Source organism: Melanerpes formicivorus, unplaced genomic scaffold, assembly GCF_026170545.1.
Source record: "Melanerpes formicivorus ecotype bairdi unplaced genomic scaffold, bMelFor1.0.p_v2 SCAF_100, whole genome shotgun sequence".
In the NCBI taxonomy this organism is placed as follows: Eukaryota; Metazoa; Chordata; class Aves; order Piciformes; family Picidae; genus Melanerpes; species Melanerpes formicivorus.
Window position 1 is genome coordinate 1,786,360 of NW_027142452.1, and position 20,759 is coordinate 1,807,118.

Sequence of the window (20,759 nt, forward strand, 5' to 3'; positions counted from 1 at the left end):
TACAATGGCATGCTTTTAATATAGATCTAGATCTATCTATCCATGTCTGTCTCTCTCTATACATATATAGGTATCTGTCTCATGCCTTTAATACACAATAGCCAAATGTCCAGCTCTGGGGCCCCAAACACAAGAGAGACACAGATCTGCTGGAACAGGTCCAAAGGAGAGCCACAAAGATGATCAGAGGGCTGAAGAACCTCTCCTGTGAGGCCAGGCTGAAAGAAATGGGACTGTTCAGCCTGGAGAAGAGAATGTCCCAAGGAGACCTCAGAGCTACATTTCAATATCTGAAGGGGACCTACAGGAAGGCTGGGGAGGGACTGTTCAGAAGGGCCTGTGATGAAAGGACAAGGGGCAATGGTTTGAAACTGGAGCACAGCAGATTTAGGTTGGACATCAGGAGGAAGTTCTGCACAATGAGAGTGGTGAGACAGTGGAAGAGGTTGCCCAGGGATGTGGTTGAGGCCTCATCCCTGGAGACATTCAAGACCAGACTTGATGTGGCCCTGGGCAGCCTTGGAATTACCTCTGCAGACTGCAGTGGGTTGGACATGACAACCACTGAGGTTCCCTTCCAACCCAAGGCAATCTGTGACTCTCTATGTGTATACACACGTGTGTGGATGTATAGATGTATAAAATATTTGGCTATAATCAGATAAAAATCAAACCACTGCCTTCCCCCCTTCCCCCTGCAGCTACCACACGAGCAGAGGCTCAGCCTTGTTCCTCAAGCTGAGACTGTGCAAGTGAAGCTGCTGTGTGCCACTGCAGTCTACTTTCTACTAGCACTGCTTCATACCAAGTGTGTGCTGATGGCCACCACCAGCAGTACTTTGTGTGCTTTCACTCCTCAAGGAATGTTGGTGTCCACAAGAGAAGTGTCTACTTCAAACCAGGAGTCTAGATGTGCTTCTAGAAGGCAAGGAGTTTGGGACAAGATTCACCTAATGACATGTTTTAGGGCTGTGCTTCAGAGGAGCAGAGCTGGGATTCTTTGAGTTGGACACTCCACTGACTTAATCTATGACCTCTCCATGGACAACAAAGGGAGCTGAGAGCAAGAGGCAGCTCTGCTGCACCCACCCCAATCCAGCCAGCTAAGCAGCACCCCTCTGAGGTGCTCACAAACATCTGAGCTACACACAACAAAGACAACTGCATAGGTGAAGACATTTCTCATATCTCTTTCCATCAGACATGATGCAGCACATGGGGCAGACAGGACACAAGGCATGCTGGAGAGACACACGCCCTCAAGAGCGTGCCCCAGGTCTTCACACACAAAGTGCTGCTGCTCAGCAGAGCTTGGAACCTCAAGACTGCTGATGTAGTTTCTCTGTTTTGCCTGCTACCTGTCCAAAGGATGCAGTGCCACTCCCAGAGCAGCTGGGCATCACTGTTCCAGGAGGGCATCATTTGAGAGCATGCTGCAAATACAGCAGAAAGAAAATTGACTTCTTCCAGTTGAGCACTGCCAACTGCAATTACTGGCCCCATGTACAGCTTGCTTGACATAAGCTGATGGAGGACCTTGTTTTTTCCAGGGTTTCTCTGACCTCTGATGACTCTGCAAGCCCAATGATAATCACCTGTGAGTGCCAGGAAAGGCAAAGCAGCACCGGTGCCAAAGGCAGCGCTGGCACTGACTGAAACAAGCTCTGATGGCTTTTCAAAATGCATTTGGCCTCAGACATGAGAGAAAAAAAGAGAGAAAAATATTTGTCATCATTGATTTTCATTCTTAAAAGCAAAGTTCAGCTTCTCTTAGGCTAGATTTTGGGAGTTGAGGCAACTGTAAACACCAAGCATCCTCTGCAACTTAAGGTCTGGGAAAGAGCTAAAAGTCTGGGTGGGTTTCAGTGGTGATTGTGGTGTAAGCTCCCAGTATCTTTGACCAATCTTTACCCCAAACCACAGCAACTGGGGGCAACACCTTAGCCAGAAACAGCGATATCTTCACAGTGTGTGCACTTCCCCCCCTTACAATTCCAGTGCTTTAAACCAAACTCACAAATATCCACCGTGTACTATCTTCATTCCCACAGAAGTCAACCTTGCTCTCTCATCCCTGACAGAATAAAACACAGCCACAAGGTAACTGAAACAGGGAAAAAACCCAAACATTTGGGTTTATCAAACCCTGAAGTGAGGGACCACTCACAGCTGGAGCTCTGACAGTTTGCCTATGAAATGTACTTAAATAAAACATTACAGAACGGAAGATACCTTTAAGATCAAGTCCAACCTTCAACCTAAGGCCACCACAGCCATTAAACCATGGCCCTGAGTGCCACGGCCATGTTTGTTGATATAGAATAGAATAGAATAGAATAGAATAGAATAGAATAGAATAGAATAGAATAGAATAGAATAGAATAGAATAGAATAGAATAGAATAGAATAGAATAGAATAGAATAGAATAGAATGAACCAGGTTGGAAGAGACCTTCAAGATCATCAAGTCCAACCTATCACCCAACACCACCCAATCAACTAACCCATGTAACCAAGCATCCTGTCAAGTCTCCTCCTGAACACCTCCAAGGGATGGTGACCCACCACCTCCCTGGGCAGCCTGTTCCAATGCTTGATGTCCTGGTTGTTCTGAGCATAAGACAGACAGTTGCCCTGGAGTGAAGCAGGTGCTAGCAGCATTGTATGCTGGGCTTCTGCTCCCCTTCCTTGCCTCCTAAATAAGCTTTATAAAAGGCATCTCTTGGAATAAACCAAGAGCAGAGTGAAGTCTGGGGAAGAGGAGGGCGAGCAGAGACTTCATTGCTCCTTACAGCTACTTGAAAGGAGGCTGAAGTGAGCTGAAGGTTGGCTTCTTCTCCCCAGCATCAGGTGACAGGAGGAGAGGAAGTGGTGTCATATCCACACATTTCTTGAGCATCCCCAGGGACAGGGACTCCAGCACCTCCCTGGGCAGCCTACTGTAAGAGATGCTGCAAAGTGCACATTTCAACTCATAAACTTGATCCTGAAGTTTTCCAAGCTGCTAAAGCTGTAATGCTTGGGCACCACATGCAGCAACATGGGAGTTTGAACAGAATCAAGACAATTGCCTCATTTCAACTGTCAGCTTCATCTGAGCAGATAAAACCCTTAACCCACCACGGTGACAAATATCTTAACACTGAGCAGACAGACAGCAGCTGATGGACACAGGACAAAGTTAGAGATAATAGTTTGATGGGCAATGAGACCCTGCAGGAAGTCTGAATCTGCAGTCAAATCCACTGATCCACATGGAAATGTTTAGCACTGAAGTTTGTTTCTCCAAGAAATTGGAAGCATTTTTCAACCTCTTTCCCTCAGGCTGAAACTTCTTGCTGGCTACTGCAGTCCTGGAGTCAGACTCACTGAGGCAAACAGACAGAGGTTGGTCAATCTTTGGCAAGTATCTGCCCCCATGCTCTCTGCCCCAAACTGGTGGGTTTTTTTCCACAGCAGCCAGGATGCTGAACACACAGGCTGCAACATAACCTGAGAGAACAGTGTCTGAAATGGGTGTGCAGGAAAGCCAGCAGGCAACTCCCAGCGGCAGCTGCATCTGAGCTGCTGTATCTTGTAACAGCAAAGCAACGGACAAGCCCTGGACAAAGGGAAGGACATCAGAGGGGCAAGGGCAGGGAAAGCAAGGCAAGGCTCAGCCTCCAGGAGCAACACAACAGCAGCTTTATCTGAGCCAAGAGTGTCTGGAAAAGAGCAACCATTCATTCCATATTCTCAAAGCACAGAAATGCTACTTCTGTGCAAGCCACCACGGGCTACATGCAGCTCAGCATTCCCTTCCTCCTTCCTAATTTCAATCTTAGCTCTCCCATCTTCAAATCAGAACATTTCAAATAATACACTTTAAAATAGTAATTGAAAGGTCCTGTGTCAGCAGAGCACTTTCAGCTGTTGACTATTCACAGGGCTTTCAAGGGTTCATTTACCTCTAACAGGGCTTCGCTTAACTCTGCATTCCGATCCCCCTAATTCTGATCTCGGCCTTCAACCACTTGCAATAATTTTGCCTGGGCAACGCTGGAATATTGCCAAAGGAGAACAATGCCCTGCAGAAAACGTCTCCATAAGAAGTCATTAGGACACCATGACAACAACAGACTTGAACTAAATGAAAGGGAAAATTATCGCTGCAATCCCAGAGAGAAAAGACATCAATGAGCGCAGCACCTACTGGAGCCACGCTTCCAAAAACTGCTTCTTAGGCTGGGGAGCTGTGTGAAAATATCAGATTTTCACAACCCTCACAAATGAGCAAATGCTTAAAACTTTAAGTAATCTACTTCAAAGGACATGTAAGCCAGCACAGATCTGAGAGCTGCTGCTGCCAGTGACAGAAATCCCTGTTGCACGGCTCCGGTGGTGGTTTTAACTCCCAAGCCTATTGTGAATGATGGATACTGAACAAAAGAGTTTGTAGAAGCATTACTTAAAGAATATAAACTCTGGTTTGTACTGCTCTCTTCCTAGGACCTTTTGGCCTGACCCTGTTGGATGAAGTGAAACAAAACAAAGCAGAGGAGGTGACATGCAGCGGGTCAGCCCCAGGCAGGGTCGCAGAGGGCCCCTCTCCATCACGTCACAAGTTGGGGGGAAGGAGAATCCAGGTACTGAGAACCTGTGAGGTTCTCCTCTTGACAATCAGGGGGGAAGGCCAGTGGTCACTGAGTGGCCCACTGACTTGTGCTGGCATGTGCTGAAGACTTCTACCACCACCAGCTCAAACAACCTCCCTCTAGGAAGTTCTGTCCCTCTGTCTGCAAAATGGAGGTGCCACGGACTCTACAGGCCCTGTGCCACCAACTAGTCTCAGCTCCTTCAGACCACACAAGGCTGACCTGGTTTGTGACTGCCACTGAATCTGAAGCCATGTGGCTGACAGCGATGGTTACCAAGCTCAGGAAGGTTGCAGAGTCTTACAGAACGAACATCAAGAGAAGGTGAACGCGAGAAAGGAGGCCCCAAGGCAGAACAACACTGAGGTTTACCTTGCCCAGAGCGGCTCTGACGGGAGTCTACACTTGCCTGTCTTCGGTCTGGTGGCTCCTCGTTCCCTCCATCTGCATGAGAACCAAAACAGCAGAAGTAGAACATCATAGTGGACAGGTCAGGCAGATGCAACTTTTCCTTGAGTCCCATCACCTATCTCGTAGGAGGAGCAGAACAGAAGGTCCCTCTTGTTGACAGCAGCTGGGGCAAACTGCTGGCTGACTCCTTTGCTGTGCCTTCCAGTTTCTCCCCAGCTCACTGCAAACAAAATCCTTCAGGGTCCTCAGGATACTTGGAGGGTTTGAATTTCTCCTACTGACCCCACGGAGCTCTGAGTGAAACAGCAGCCAAACTGCATCTTCAGTTAAGTTCCTTCACTTTGCAATGCTGTATCAAAGTATGTTAAGCATATGAAGAAGATGAAGGGGGGGGAAATAATTAAAAGAAGAATATTCTTTGGAATTGCTTCTTTTTAGAACTATTTGTCAGCTGGAACATGGGCAGGCTGGGAAGAGCAAACCCACTCTCATTACAGCCTCCTGAAACTGTTTGGGAAAGCAGCTGGAGTTACCAAACCCCCAAACCCATCTGGCTAAAGGCAGAGTGGGACACTGTGCACAGTATTAGACAATTAATTACATGCTGGTCTTCATTGATCAGCTGACCAGATTAGAAACAATAGATGGGCACATCAATAGAGGTCCTCGAGTACAGAGGCCTTACACCAGCTGAAAGCAGAACGATGTCCAGCTCTGCAGGCTGCGCAGGAGCAAGGCCAAGCACTGAAAACCACAGAGTCCCAGAATGGCTCAGGTTGGAAGGGACCTCAGAGATCATCTACCCCAATCTCCCTGCCACAGGCAGGGACATCTCCCCAGCAGATTCAGCTGCTCAAGACCTCATCCAACCTGGCCACAAGGTGGGTAGGTTTGGGCCTCTGGGAAGGCAGCTCCCCCACTGAGGTGAAGTGAAGGAGGTATTTTCTGAGTGGTGCATTTAGGATCTTAATAAAGAGACACCATGGCCACCCACTGCTGAATGCTTCATGGCTAGGCAGGAATTCAGCTGGTTACAACTTGGAAGGGCAGGATCCCTCCTGCACAGTCACTGGGATGCAATCAAACCTGTACTCATGCTTTGAGATGAGTGTTACACCAGGGAGCAGAGCTGGGGGGGGGGCAGAGCTGGGGGGGAGCAGAGCTGGGGGGGGAGCAGAGCTGGGGGGGGAGCAGAGCTGGGGGGGGAGCAGAGCTGGGGGGGGAGCAGAGCTGGAGGGGAAGCAGAGCTGCGGGGGGGAGCAGAGCTGGGGGGGAAGCAGAGCTGGGGGGGAAGCAGAGCTGGAGGGGAAGCAGAGCTGCGGGGGGGAGCAGAGCTGGGGGGGGGGAGCAGAGCTGGGGGCGGGGAGCAGAGCTGGGGGAAGCAGAGCTGGGGGGGAACAGAGCTGGGGGGGGAACAGAGCTGGGGGGGGAACAGAGCTGGGGGGGAAGCAGAGCTGGGGGGGAAGCAGAGCTGGGGGGGAAGCAGAGCTGGGGGGGGAGCAGAGCTGGGGGGGGGGAGCAGAGCTGGGGGGGAAGCAGAGCTGGGGGTCCTGCTCTCTAATGCTCTTCACCTCCAACAGTGGGATGGTGACAACACACTGCCACAGCCGTCGGGTTTGAGAGCAGGAACTGCTGCACAGGGGTCAGGCTGGGAAAGATTGCTTGGGTAATTTGCAAGTTACAGAATATGTTAAGAGGATGAGAAAGATCAGAGGAAATCAACTTCCCAAATCCATGTAGGAGGGTGGAAAGGAAGAAAGAAAGGTGATGAGTCAGCAGATGTGATGCCTGTAATTGCTGCTGCACTTGGTGCAGCCCCAGCAAGGCTGTGGCTGGGGTGATACACAGCACAATCTGTGGGTGTTCTCCAAACCAGGCAGTGGCTTTCACCAAGGAGTATTTCAGGACAAGCACAGCTGGCTGAAGCTGTCCTCACAAGCACGCAGCCCTGCACGTGTGTGCACTGAACATGCCCAGCACAGACCAGAGGGTCACTAGGGAGCACCAGGCACCCTGCCAGCCTACAGGCTGCTTTGGAAAGCCCTTTACCCTCTGCCCTCCAGAACACTGACCCCTCCCATCTGCCATGTCCCGTGTATTCCAGTGAATACTGTGTATTCCAGCCTGGTCAGGTGGGAGGTGTCCCTGGTCACCACGGGGAGGTTGGAGCTAGATGATCTTTAAGGTCCCTTCCAACCCATGCAATTCTATGATGCAATGAAGGCACAGCAAACAGGGAGCATCCCACAGGCAGATGCAGGCAGGATGTTCCAAGCAGAGCAGACAACCCCTCCCTTGCAGGTAGGAATTGGGAATTGATGGATAGTTGCAATAAGAGATAAACCAATCTGAACAAATCAATGCCAGGCAGCAGGGAAGGTCAGCACCTGCAGAATCTAAAGTGTCTGGTGAAGAGGCAGAGGACTGCAGGAAGGGAGGAAGCAGCCTGCAGTTAAGAGTGGGACAACTGAACTATTTCATTCTCTTTGCTACAAATCAACATTTTGAGCACACTCCAACCCCTGCAGTGCAGGAGCAAGGCTACCAGGGAACAACAGCACAGACCACTGAAGAGTTACCTTGACAGAGATGCCAAAAGGGCAAATTGCCATTGCTAAGGGGAAATTCTCATGCTTTTGAACATCCAAGTGCTGGAGCTTACAGCCTTAGAATCACAGAATTGTTTGGGTCAGAAAAGACCTTTAAGATCATCGAGTCCAACCATAACCCAACACCATCATGACCACTAAATGTCCCTAAGTGCCATGTCTGCATTAGTTTTGTGAACATCTCCCCAGGGATGGGGACTCCACCACCTCCCTGGGCAGCCTGTTCCAAGCCCTGACCACTCCTGCAGCGCAGAATTTTTCCCTAATCTCCAACCTAACCCTCCCCTGGCACAGTTCCAGGCCATTTCCTCTCATTCTGTCACTTGATATTAGGAAGAAGAGTCTGGCCACACTCCTGCCAGGACTCTGTTGTTCCATCAATCCTGTCAGCAATTTTATTTATGCTGCATTTCAGGTAGGGATCCATAGAATAGTTTAGATTGGAAGGGACCTGAAAGATCATCCAGTTCCAGCCCCCCTGCCATGGGCAGGGACACCTGCCACCAAGCCCAGGTTGCTCAAGGCCTCATCCAACCTGGCCTTCAACACCTCCAGGGAGGGGGCAGCCACAACCTTCCTGAGCAACCTGTTCCAGTGTCTCACCACCCTCACTGCACTGACTTTCTTCCTAATGTCCAGTCTAAATCACATTTGCTTTGCCAATGCCTATAATTTACAGACATGACCTACTACTGGGACACCAGTTTGGGGACAGGATCGCTCAGGGAAATGCAATCAACCCAGTGCCAGTAACGATTTCCAGCAGGGTGAAACACTACAGTTATTGACAAAGCCTCAGATGCAACAGCTAAAAGAGGTCACCAAAAGCAAATGGGTTGGGAAATCATTGCTAGAAAACACAGCTATCTGTGTTAATTTAAAACAAAGAGCAGAACGCGCCGAGATAAACCTGGGGACAGCAGCTTCCAGAGAAGGTGCCACAAGAAACAGAAACCAGTTCTTTGCACAAGCCACAAAGGAAGCGAGTGACAGTGAAGTACGGGCTCAGCAGTCCACATTCTGTGGCACCTAGCACCGAGAGGCAGGAAAGCTTCTGTGATCTCTTATTTTCACACATCTCTGTGTTAAGGAAGCCCATTAAGATTGACGTGACTTGAATGGCAGGAAGATGCTGTCTCATCAGCATCTAACAGTGCCTCCAACTGGGACGTCAGACAAACTGGGGTCAGCAATCCAAAGAGGGCTGGCTGAGCGCTTGGTTATGTGGCAAGCACAGAGCAAACAGTAACAGCTATTTATTCTTTCTCTCTGTTACAAAGAGATTAAGTAACCTCAACAATCGTGTTTAGTAACCGCTTCAGACAAGCAGTCTCCCCTGCTATAAATGGATCTGACAAATGCCTGCATCCCATCCTTCCTCGCCTGCCTGTCTGCCCCCTCCCCATTCTAGCAGTTCTCCATTCAAAGCCCGTGACACAACACATCCCTTCTAACACGCACAACAACTCTATTCTTTCAACTGACCACTCCCGAAGGGGGGAAAAAAGAGAATCCCTGGGGTTCCAGCTAAATAAATGCAACGCACAAAGCACTGCATTGCAATCAGTACGACTGCAAAGAGGAGCAAGATGCATCTGCAAGAGCAGGTCTGATGTCAGCAAACCCCACGCAGCACCTTCAGCATCCCCACCCTGCCCTCCCTTCACAGCACAGGGGAAGACAACCAAGTTTTACACGAAATCCAAGTGCCAGCAGCCCAACATCCCCCTTCCCCTGCTCAATTAAAGCACAAGACGTGACTGAACGTCTCCCCGGTTCTTTTATCTGACAAAGCAATTTTTAAGGGTGGGTCAGGCAGCTTCACGCATGCTGGGAAATCTGCTGCAAGAATCGACTGCATTAGATGTGCCGCGGCTCCCACAGCCACTGACAGAGCCCACTCTGCTCCCACAGCTTAGAGATCAATACTGCAAAGCAGCCATCCCAGCGCAACTCCATCTGCAAGCCACAGGAGACTCACACAAAGCCAGTCCGGCAGTCAGAAGCTGCTCCCAGCCCAGCCCAGCCTGGCATCTCTGTCCTCGGCACAGCGTCCGGCGATGTGGCTCCCAACTGCCATCGTGCTCCCAAAACGCAGACAGGCAAAAAAAAACCCCACCACCAAACCCCCAAAACAATCAGTCCAATCAATCCAAAGCGAGAAAGTGTTGCAGGGGTGGAAGCATCGCCGCAGGGTGTGCGGTGACAGCAGCCCAGCACCTCACGGCATCGCGGCAGGGTCCCGGCGCCGGAGCCCGCAGCGGCTCAGCCCAGCGTCGGAGAGGGAACTGCACATCTCCCTCCCAGCAATCCCGATGGATTCCAGCCAGGAGAAGGAATGACAAGTGCCAAACGCACCCGCCTGCTGCTCTCCCAGGAGGATCTGTGTGCCTGGAAAGAGGCAAAACGGACCCAACCCGAGCGAGAGGGGGCTGAGCCTGCTGCTGTAAAGAGTTCTTTTCATCAACAATTCTTAGTTCTCCCTCATTAATTAGGCTTTGGGTTTGGGGGTTGGTTGTGGGGCGTTTGTGTGGTTTGGGGTTGGGTGGTTGTTTTTTGTTTGGTTAGGGCTTTTTGGTTGTTGGGGGGGGGGTGGGGTGTGGGGGGGTTCGTTTTGTTCCCTTCCTTTTTGTTGTTGTTTTTGTGGGTTCTGGGGTTGGTTTGGTTTGGTTTTGTGTGGGGTTCGTTTTGTTCCCTTCCTTTTTGTTGTTGCTTTTGTGGGTTCTGGGGTTGGTTTGGTTTGGTTTTGTGTGGGGTTCGTTTTGTTCCCTTCCTTTTTGTTGTTGTTTTTGTGGGTTCTGGGGTTGGTTTGGTTTTGTGTGGGGTTCGTTTTGTTCCCTTCCTTTTTGTTGCTGTTTTTGTGGGTTTGGGGGTTGGTTTGTTGTTGGGTTTTGGTTTTTTTTGGGGGGGGTTGCCTTCAGCTTCAGAAAACAAACACAAACATTCCCACTGTGCTCAAATTGGTATCATTACAAGAATTAGCACCATGATAAAAGGATACTAAGAACTGCAACGACTTAATAGCAGAATAAAGCATCTGCCTCCAAACAACTCCCTGGTGGCAGCCCTGGGGGTGGGAGTGTGGAAAGTGGAAGATTTTTCCAGATGCAATTTTAGGACAGACCTGAGTTATTAATTATTGGCTCATCCAAAGAGCTCCAACCATGTCCCAACATGCTTGGACTCGATGATCTTAAAGGTCTTTTCCCAACCTTTATGCTTCTGGGAGCCTGTGTTGGATCCTTTAAGCACAGCTCTGACAATTCACAAAGATCGTTAACAAGAGCCACACAAAACCGTGCTGCTGCTGTGTGGAACTGTTTTCCTGCACTTCAAGAGAATGTTATTTACACTCATTCTAATTCCTAGACCTTTACACCCACCAGATAAAGAGATTTTCAGTCAGTGGCCCAGAGCACAGAACACAGGAGAGAGTCTCGCTCAAAGCTAACCTGGGCAATGCAATTTCCAAATGTCAAAAGGAACAAGTCCACCTCAATTACATCCCTGCTCTGATAGCAAAACAAAACCCAACAACAAAAGTCACCCAACAAAAGCTTTTCAGCTGTGTGCAGTCTGCAAAGCAAAGCAACAGGAGATGGAAGTCACAGAAACGCTTTCAGCAAGAGGACATTGTGTTGGGTCACGATTAATCCATGGGCCAGCAAAGACCTCCTCCCTTTAGTGCAAGCAGAACACCAGTGTGTGAGAACATGGAAATGCCAGGCTGTGATTGGAAATCCTTTAAAGTGGAGAATTAATAGAGGTTTAATATAGGTAAGGGGTGTGCCTCATTGTATGTGAAACACAGGCCCACAGACACAGGGGCAGCAGGTGGATCAGGAGCCTGCACTGCCCCAAGATACCACAGAATCACGGAATGGTAGGGGCTGAAAGGAACCTCCAGAGATCATCCAGGCCAACCCTTCTGCCAAAGAAGGATCCCCCAGGGCAGGCCAAAGCAGAGAAACACATCCAGCTGGGTTTGGAAAGTCTCCACAGAAGGAGACTCCACAACCTCTCTGGCAGCCTGCTCCAGGGCTCCAGCAGCCTCACCACAAAGACATTTCCCCTCATGTTGAGGAGCTGTGGCTGGTTAGTCCGAAGGAGAGAAGTCTGAGAGGAGACCTCACTGCTGTCTACAGCCACCTGAAAGGCCATTGTCAAGAGGCTGGGGCTGGTCTCTTCTCACAGGCTAAGTAGTGATAGAGCAAGAGGGAACAGCCTCAAGCTGTGACTGGGTAGGGTTAGACTGGACACTAGGAATGTTTTTGCTTCATGGGAAGAGTGGTCAGGCATTGGAATGAGCTGCCCAGGGAGGTGGTTAAGTCATCAACCCTGGATGTGTTTGAAGATCATTTGGACATGATGCTTGGGGTGAACCTTGTACAGAAGGGTTCTGGGTTGGACTTGGTGATCCTGAGGGTCTCTTCCAACCTGAATGTTCCTGTGATTATGTGAGGTGGAACCTGCTGTGTTCCAACCTGTACCATTTGTTCCTTGTCCTCTATCACAGTATCACCAAGGTTGGAAGAGACCTGAAAGATCACCAAGTCCAACCTGTCACCACAGACCTCATGACTAAACCATGGCACCAAGTGCCACATCCAATCCCCTCTTGAACACTTCCAGGGATGGGGACTCCACCACCTCCCTGGGCAGCACATTCCAATGACCAATGACTCTCCAAGTGAAGAACTTTCTCCTCACCTCCAGCCTAAACTTCCCCTGACACAGCTTGAGACTGTGTCCTCTTGTTCTGGTTGTTAGAGAGAAGAGACCAACCCCCTCCTGGCTACAACCTCCCTTCAGGTAGTTGTAGACAGCAATGAGGTCACCCCTGAGCCTCCTCTTCTCCAGGCTAAGCAACCCCAGCTCCCTCAGCCTCTCCTCACAGGGCTGTGCTCAAGGCCTCTCCCCAGCCTTGTTGCCCTTCTCTGGACACCTTCAAGTCTCTCAATGTCCTTCTTAAACTGAGGGGCCCAGAACTGGACACAGGACTCAAGGTGTGGCCTAACCAATGCAGAGTACAGGGGCACAATGACTTCCCTGCTCCTGCTGGCCACACTGTTCCTGATGCAGGCCAGGATGCCATTGGTACCCTCTTGGCCACCTGGGCACACTGCTGGCTCATGTTCAGGTGGCTGTCAATCAGCACCCCCAGGTCCTTCTCTGTTTGGCAGCTCTCAGCCACTCTGACCCCGGCCTGTAGCTCTGCATGGGGTTGCCATGGCCAAAGTGCAGCCCCTGGCACTTGGACTTGTTGAATGCCATCCTGTTGGACTCCACCCATCTGTCCAGTCGGTCGAGGTCCCTCTGCAGTGTGAATAGACCAGACCAGACCAAACCAGGTTGGAAGAGACCTTCAAGATCATCACATCCAACCTATCATCCAGCACCACCTAATCAACTAACCCATGCAACCAAGCACCCTATCAAGTCTCCTCCTGAACATCTCCTTCTGCCCTCTAACTGACCAACATCTGCTCCCAGCTTGGTGTCATCTGCAAATTTGAAGATCTAAGATCATGAAGTCCAACTGTCAATCTAAAACCCTCATGGCCACCCTACCACGTCCCCAGGTGCCAGGTCTGCACGGGATTTGAACACCCCCAGGCACGGCAGCTCCACCGCTCCCGCGGCAGCCTGCTCTGATGCCTGCCCAACGCTGCTAATTGCAGCTGAGTCTGCGGTTTGAAAATAACCTTGAATTATCATAAAGTGTTCTACATTATGAACAAATTATTTCTGGAGTCATGGCTGGAAGAGGGCAGGATGGAGAGCAGGAGCCCAGTTTTATCACCAGGTTGTTAATCCCCTTGCAGAGCAGCGCACAGCACACGTGCTGGCTTGGTTATTCCATTAAGGCTTATGAACTGACATTATGGATCTCAGCCATAACCATCAAAATCTGTGTGCACCTTAGACACTGTGCACCTCAAAATGGCAGTAATGAGCACATTAGCTAAATTTATAAACAAAGGCCAGCTACCCTCAGTACCTGTACTGGATCTGAGCTCATTAAGGAAGGAGCTCGAGAGGAGAAAGCAATCTGCAGGGAAAAGATCATCCTTTAATTTGTCCAACTGGCTGTGAGAAAGGGCAGAAGCAGAAGTATGGGACTCTGAGGAGCCAAGGAGAACACAGAATCGACCAGAAGTCAACCTGCCCTCCTCAATCCATCAATGCAAAGGGATCTGGCCAGGCTGGATCAACCCGCCGAGGTCACCTGTATGAGGGTTAACAAGGCCATGTGCTGGGTCCTGCACTTGGGTCACAACCACCCCATGAACATGCCAGGCAGAGTGCAAAGCTGCCTGGCACAAAAATGTCCTGGGGATGCTGGTTGGCAGCAGCTGGAATAGGCACTGGAACAGCCTGTCCAGGGAGGTGCTGTAGTCACCATCCCTGGAGGTGTTCAAGAAACATACAGACATGGCACTTGGGGACATGGTTTAGTGGCCATGGTGGTCTTGGGTTGATGGTTGGACTTGATGGATCTTAGAGGTCACCCACAACCTCCCTGGGCAACCTGTTCCAGAATCTCCCCACCCTCATACTGAAGAACTTCCTCCTAAGCTCCAGTCTAACCCTGCTCTCCCTCAGCTTCAAACCACTCCCCCTTGTCCTGTCTTAGACACCCTCAGGAAAAGTCCCTCCTGTAGGATCCCTTCAGGTATTGTAAGGCAGCTCTGAGGTCCCCCCAGAGCCTTCTCTTCCCCAGGCTGAACACCCCCAGCTCCCTCAGCCTACCCTCATAGCACCTTCATTTAAAAAGAGAGCCAAGGGGGAATGACAGGACACAAACTCCCTGTCGAACGAGATCAGTGATGTTAACTCCTGTAGCAACTGGACTCGCTCAGGCTCCTTCTGTTGCATTTGCTGCCAGGGAGATTTGGGTTAGATCACATCAGTGCTCCTCAGCATTCAGCCACCAACATTCCCTGCACTTTACCTGGGTAATTTTGCTTAGATTCACCACTCCAATTTGCAGTGTTTGTCACTTAAAACTCTTCTGATGAACAAATCTCTCAACCCAGTCGTGAGCAGGGGCAGCAGCAGCCTCACTTGTTCACTCCTTTCATCATTTAAATAAATGTAAAGCTGGGCCTCTTGGAAGCCTCCATAAAAGTTAATGGGGCAGTGCAGGATCTAATCAGCTGAACGTAATGTTTACTGTCAGTGAATCAGAAAGGTACCAATTTGCAGCAATCTCCGTGCACCAACCCATAATTATTTTTCTGAAATGCTGCTTCCAGCTCCTGTGGGGGCAATAGAGAAGCCCCCAGGATGAGCAGACAAAAGAGCCTCTGCTACAACTTCCAGCGAGGAGCGAAAGCAGCAGTGCTCGCCTCTTCAGAAGCCATTGTGAGGCAACACAAACACGGATACAGGAGGTGGAATTTTATCCACCCCCTCGACCAGAAGCTGAGGAGGCAGAAAGGATGTAATGGGTTGGGGCAGAGCCCCTCCCCAGCCAGGGCAGAAATAAGCACTCAGACAAAGCGGATTGCAAAAGTGAGGGAAAGGTTGAATAGAAAGCAGTGAGTGTGTACAGAAAGCCAGAAGCAGAGTGACAACAGAGACCCCAAAACAGACCCAGAAACATCCCAGCCGCACCTGAGGGTGCACCCAAGACCCCCAGGGCCCCTCCTTCCCCCCTCCCCCCGGCTAGGCTAGTCTCAGCTGGCCAGATCTGAGACTGCCCATCCCCACCCGGGCCCACGGCCGGAGACATCTCCCCGGGTTAGCGGCTGGCGGAGAGGAAGGAAAGAGAAAGTGCCAGACCCCGCCGCGGACTTTACAGTGGTGCAGGAATTATGGGAATGGAAAACCTGCTTTCCTGTGACCACCCCCTGGGCTGGGCCCACCTCCCAGGTGTGGTCTGTGCGGTGGCATCCGGGCCAGCACCCAGCCTAAACCACCACAAAGGACTTCTGAAATCATAGTCACAGAATCGGTTTGCTTGGAAAAGACCTCCAAGGTCAGCGTCCAATTGGCCACCTAGTGCCACCCACAGCCATCCAATCCTGTCCCCAGGTGCCATGGCCACAGGTTTCTTGAGCACCTCCAGGGATGGGGACTCCACCAGCTTCCTGGGCGGCCTCTGCCAATCCCTGACCGCTCCTGAAGCAAAGAAATTGTTCCTCATCTCCAACCTAAACCTCCCTTGGTGCCATCTGAGGCCATTTCCTCTCATCCTATCACCTGACACTAGGGAGAAGTGCAAGCAGCATCTACTTTACAATTCAAGGCAGGGAGTAGCTTTAATAACTGGATACAATATTGATTTGATGACAGAAAATATCAGAACCTCTGAGCAAATACTACAAGAAGTAGTTTGATACTTTTCATGGCTGGACTCGATGACCTCAGAGGTCTTTCTACCTTAATGATGATTCCACTCTGTGATTCTAGGATTGGGCTGGGAAAAGAGTTCAAATGTATGCTTATGTAGGAGATAACAGACAGCACAGCCACTGCCAAAACACCTATTTCAGCTAAAATCTCAGACTCACAGAATGGCTAAGGCTGGAAAGGACCTCAGAGATCAGCCGGTTCCAACACCCCTGCCACAGGCAGGGACACCTCCCACCATCCCAGGCTGCTCAAGGCCTCATCCAGCCTGGCCTTGAATACCTCCAGGGAGGAGGCACCAAAAACCTCCCTGGGCAATCTGTTCCAGTGTCTCACCACCCTCACTGGAAAGAATTTCTTCCTAATCTCCAGTCTACCTCTCCCCTCTGGCAGCTCAAAGCCATTGCCCCTTATGGAAAGTCCCTCCCCAGCTCTCCTGTAGCTCTCTTTAGGTACCAGAAGGCTGCTCCAAGATCTCCTCAGACCTTCTCCTCTCCAGGCTGAACAGACCCCCCCATAGCAGAGGTTCTCCAGCCCTCTGATCATCTCCAGAGGAGGAGACTCCAATCACAGAAAGGCAGGGGTTGGAAGGGACCACTGGAGGTCCCCAAGCCCCCTCCCAAGGCAGGTTCACACAAAATGAGTTCTGAATTGTGACACCTGCCAGACTGAACCCATGCAATACCTAAACATGTAACAGGGGGCAAAGAGAGGTAGGAAAATAGAAAACCCCAAGCATATTACCTCAGAAGGTGTTCAGAGAACAACTCTGAAGACAGCAGAGTCATCCAGTGTTTAGACCTCATGCCTTTGTTCTTTTGGTGTCTGCTGGGGAAGCGCAGGGCAAGGAGGGAAGGGGACAAGGGAGGAGGAGGCTCAGCCATGAGTGACTCCTCAGTTCCCTCCTTGTCATCACTGACTCAACAAGCTCTCACTGCCCATCTGGAAATGATAACATACTTGTAGACTCCAACAAGCCTGTCTGGGGCCTTCAGCAACCACAAGCATTTTCAGCTTCAAACAAAAAGCATGGCAGATACACTAATTATTCCAACTGACTGAGAATGTTAAAATGTAATTAACTAAAACCAATTAACACCAGAGCCAAGCATATGCTTTCCCCAGCAGCTACGAGAGTTACCTATTTTGTAGGGCAGGTTTTGCCTTTGTGTTTGTGCCTGCTCCTCTAATTAGAAGTTCAGAAGGCGTTTTTAGAACAGCTTAGTGGTCATCTGTCCTAAAATTAGTTGAGAAATTGGTGCAAGTGACTGAAGCCCAAAATAGGTTGCTCTGTGACAGGCAGTCTGCTGCTAGCACTCAGCAAGCCCTGAATGATGACAGAAAGAGAACAGCAAAAGGGAATTTTCGGGATTCAAAGCCCTGGTGCCTTGGAAAAAGGCTCTGAAATTCCCCAGAGCCATCGTTAACAAGTTGGATATTGGGCTTTGGCTGAACCCATGGGAATCCAAATGCCATCCAAAGTCTTTCCCAGGGAATTAGCCAGAGCCCTGTGCCCAAGCCACAGGAGGTGATGCTCCCCACGCACCACAGCTGCGCATCACTGGGGCCAGCCGTGGGCAGCCATCGGCACAGCCACGGAAGGCCAGCGGCACGGGCACAGCCGTGGAAGGTTCACACAGCAACACAGGGCTCCTGCTGCTGCCTCCAAGATGCTCTGCTTAGCAGCTGCCCCAGCTCCCTAAGAAAGCAGAAGCCCAGCCCAAAATCCTGAGCAAAAGAGGACCGCAGAATCCCCGACTGGCTTGGGAGGAAGGGACCTTTAAAGGCCACCTAGTGCAATCCCCCTGCAGTCAGCACTAGCACACCACATGCCAGTCAGAGCTGCTCTGGCCCAGGTATCCTTCTTACACCTTTCCTTAGTTGCACAGCCACCAAACCGTTCACTCTGCACCCCGGCACGAGCAGGCCCTGCTGCAAACGCTGCCCCAGGAGACTCTGCCCTGCTCACAGAGTAAATCAGCAACACTCAGTGGTGCTGCTCAGACTTCATCTGCAAACTCCAAGGCTTTGCCTACCCAGATGTACCTAATGCAATTACCTTGGGCAACCCTATTGATTCAGTCTGTGACTTACTGCAGGAAATGGCTTTTTGGCAGAGCGAAGCAGCGGAGTTGTATTAGGATTTGTCACAATTAACCTGCACTTTCTTCCAGCTTTAATCACCACAGCACTGTCACAATTAAACACTCCTAGCCAGGCTGCTATGAAAATGGTCATCACTCTCCAAACATTGAGGTGGGGGGGTCAGGGCTGGAGAAAGCCATTTAACTCCTGCCTGGGTCTGCACGGGCAGGGGAACCTACAGTAACTAAGGGAAAACAGAAGGCTAAAGAAAGCCAAAAATGCCACCTGAGACCCTGGTATTTCTTGACATTGCATTGCTTTCTCAAACACAGGATTACAGAATGTTAGGGGGTGGAAGGGACCTCCAGAGATCATCAAGTCATCATCACTTTGGATGATGGATTGGACACGATGATCTTGAAGGTCTCTTCCAACCTGGTTTATTCTATTCTAAGTCCAACCCCCTCTGCCAGAGCAGGATCACCTGGACCAGGTCACACAGGAACATGACCAGGAAGGTTCTGAAAGTCTCCAGAGAAGGAGGCTCCACAACCTCCCTGGGCAGCCTGCTCCAGGGCTCCACCACCCTCACAGTAAAGAGGTTTTTTCTCATACTGAGGAGAAACCTTCTGTGTTCTTCCTTGTCCTGTCACTGGGCACCACCAAAAAGAGCCTGGCGCCTTCATCCTGACACCCACCCCTCAGACATTTATAGACATTAATAAGGTCTCCTCTCAGCCTTCTCCAGACTAAACAGCCCCAGGGCTCTCAGTCTCTCTTCAGAGCAGAGATGTTTCAGTCCCTTCATCTTCCTCGTCGCTCTCTGTTGGGCTCTTTCCAGCACATCCCCATCACTCTTGAACTTGGGGAGCCCAAAACTGGACACAGTATTCCAGGTGTGGTCTCACCAGGGCAGAGTAAAGGTGAAGGAGAACTTCCCTAGGCCTGTTGGACACACTTTCCTTAATGCACTCCAGGAGATCTTTGGCCCTCTTGGCCACAAGGGCACACTGCTGTCCCCTTGGACAACTTACTGTCCACCAGCACTCCGGCTGTAGCACCTACCTTCTGCCATCAGCTCTTGCTGCAATCTGCACTCATTCCATCCCCACTGAAGGCACTACCCACATGCCATCTTTCTATCAAAGAGATTTCCACCAAAAGCAACCAAAATCCTTCCTCCAGTCTGCTGCATGCTGGAATCCAAAGACCTACATTTCAGAAGTCATGCTGAAACACTAAAATAGGAATACTGGAACCCAAATCCTAAGGGAGGCACAATGTAACCCAAACACTGGAGTAGGAACAATGCAAGCCCAACACTAAGGCAGGAACAACACATTCCAAACATCCTGAGGAATCATCATTCTTATAGCTCCTGTGGCTCTGCACTGCAACACAAAATACTTCCCAGACATATGCAGTCTCCATTCATGGCCTTTGATCACAAATATCACTTAGACTCCTCCTTAGGGCAATTACACAGTGAAATGTAAAAAGAGGTTAACAGTTTTGAGTTAGAGGAATGAGCAATTATTTCTACAAATGATTCTCCAGCTATTACTCAAGCTGCAGCAGTAGCAATAAATACAACACACAAAGAAACACAGAGAGGCCTTTAAAGAAATTAAGCAGTCCAGAACTTCTGCCTGCAAGATAGAGTAGAGTAGAGTAGAGTAGAGTAGAGTAGAGTAGAGTAGAGTAGAGTAGAGTAGAGTAGAGTAGAGTAGAGTAGAGTAGAGTAGAGTAGAGTAGAGTAGAGTAGAGTAGAGTAGAGTAGGTTGGAAGAGACCTTCAAGATCATCAAGCCCAACCTATCAACCAATCCAATCCACCTAAACAACTAACCCATGGCACCAAGCACCCCATCAAGTCTCCTCCTGAACACCCCCAGGGATGGGGACTCCACCACCTCCCCAGGCAGCCCATTCCAATGGGCAGTCACCCTCTCTGTATAGAACTTCCTCCTAACATCCAGCCTAAACCTCCCCTGGCACAGCCTGAGACTGTGTTCTCTTGTTCTGGGGCTGCTTGCCTAGGAGAAGAGACCAACTCCCACCTGAGAGAGCAAGAAGGTCACCCCTGAGCCTCCTCTTCTCCAGGCTAAGCAGCCCCAGCTCCCTCAGTCTCTCCTCACAGGGCTGTGTTCCAAACCCCTCACCAACTTCATTGCCCTTCTCTGGACACCTTCCAGCAGCTCAACCTCCTTCCTAAACTGAGGGGCCCAGAACTGGACACAGGACTCAAGGTGTGGCCTAACCAGTGCAGTGTACAGGGGCAGAATGACCTCCCTGCTCCTGCTGGCCACACTCTTCCTGATGCAGGCCAGGATGCCATTGGCCCTCTTGGCAGCCTGGGCACACTGCAGGCTCATGTTCAGCCTACCATCAACCAGCACCCCCAGGTCCCTCTCTGCCTGGCTGCTCTCAGCCACTCTGACCCCAGCCTGTAGCTCTGCATGGGGTTGTTGTGGCCAATGTGCAGAACCCCAGCAGATCAACTCCTGCCCCCAGCTTGGTGTCATCTGCAAATTTACTGCTGATGGACTCAATGCCCTCATCCAGACGGGGGAAGAACAAAGCATTTGTCCATCAGCTCTGCTTGTCCAGGCAGGAGCCTGGCCATGCCAGGCTGTCACTGCAGCACCAGCCTGAGCGAGCTG

General features: G+C 50.5%; 1 protein-coding gene across 7 annotated transcripts in view; it reads right to left on the minus strand.

Annotated features, from left to right (window-relative positions):
- TANC2 (tetratricopeptide repeat, ankyrin repeat and coiled-coil containing 2) overlaps window positions 1-20,759 on the minus strand; it is a 296,571-nt gene that overhangs the window by 175,983 nt on the left and 99,829 nt on the right. For 6 of the 7 annotated variants that reach the window (XM_068166408.1, XM_068166403.1, XM_068166409.1 and 3 more), the window contains one exon: window positions 5,007-5,078. The exons of the other annotated variant lie outside the window; for it this stretch is intronic. In XM_068166408.1, coding sequence (XP_068022509.1) covers window positions 5,007-5,078 — 72 coding nt within the window. The remainder of the gene's footprint in view (window positions 1-5,006; window positions 5,079-20,759) is intronic. 7 annotated transcript variants of the gene reach the window in all.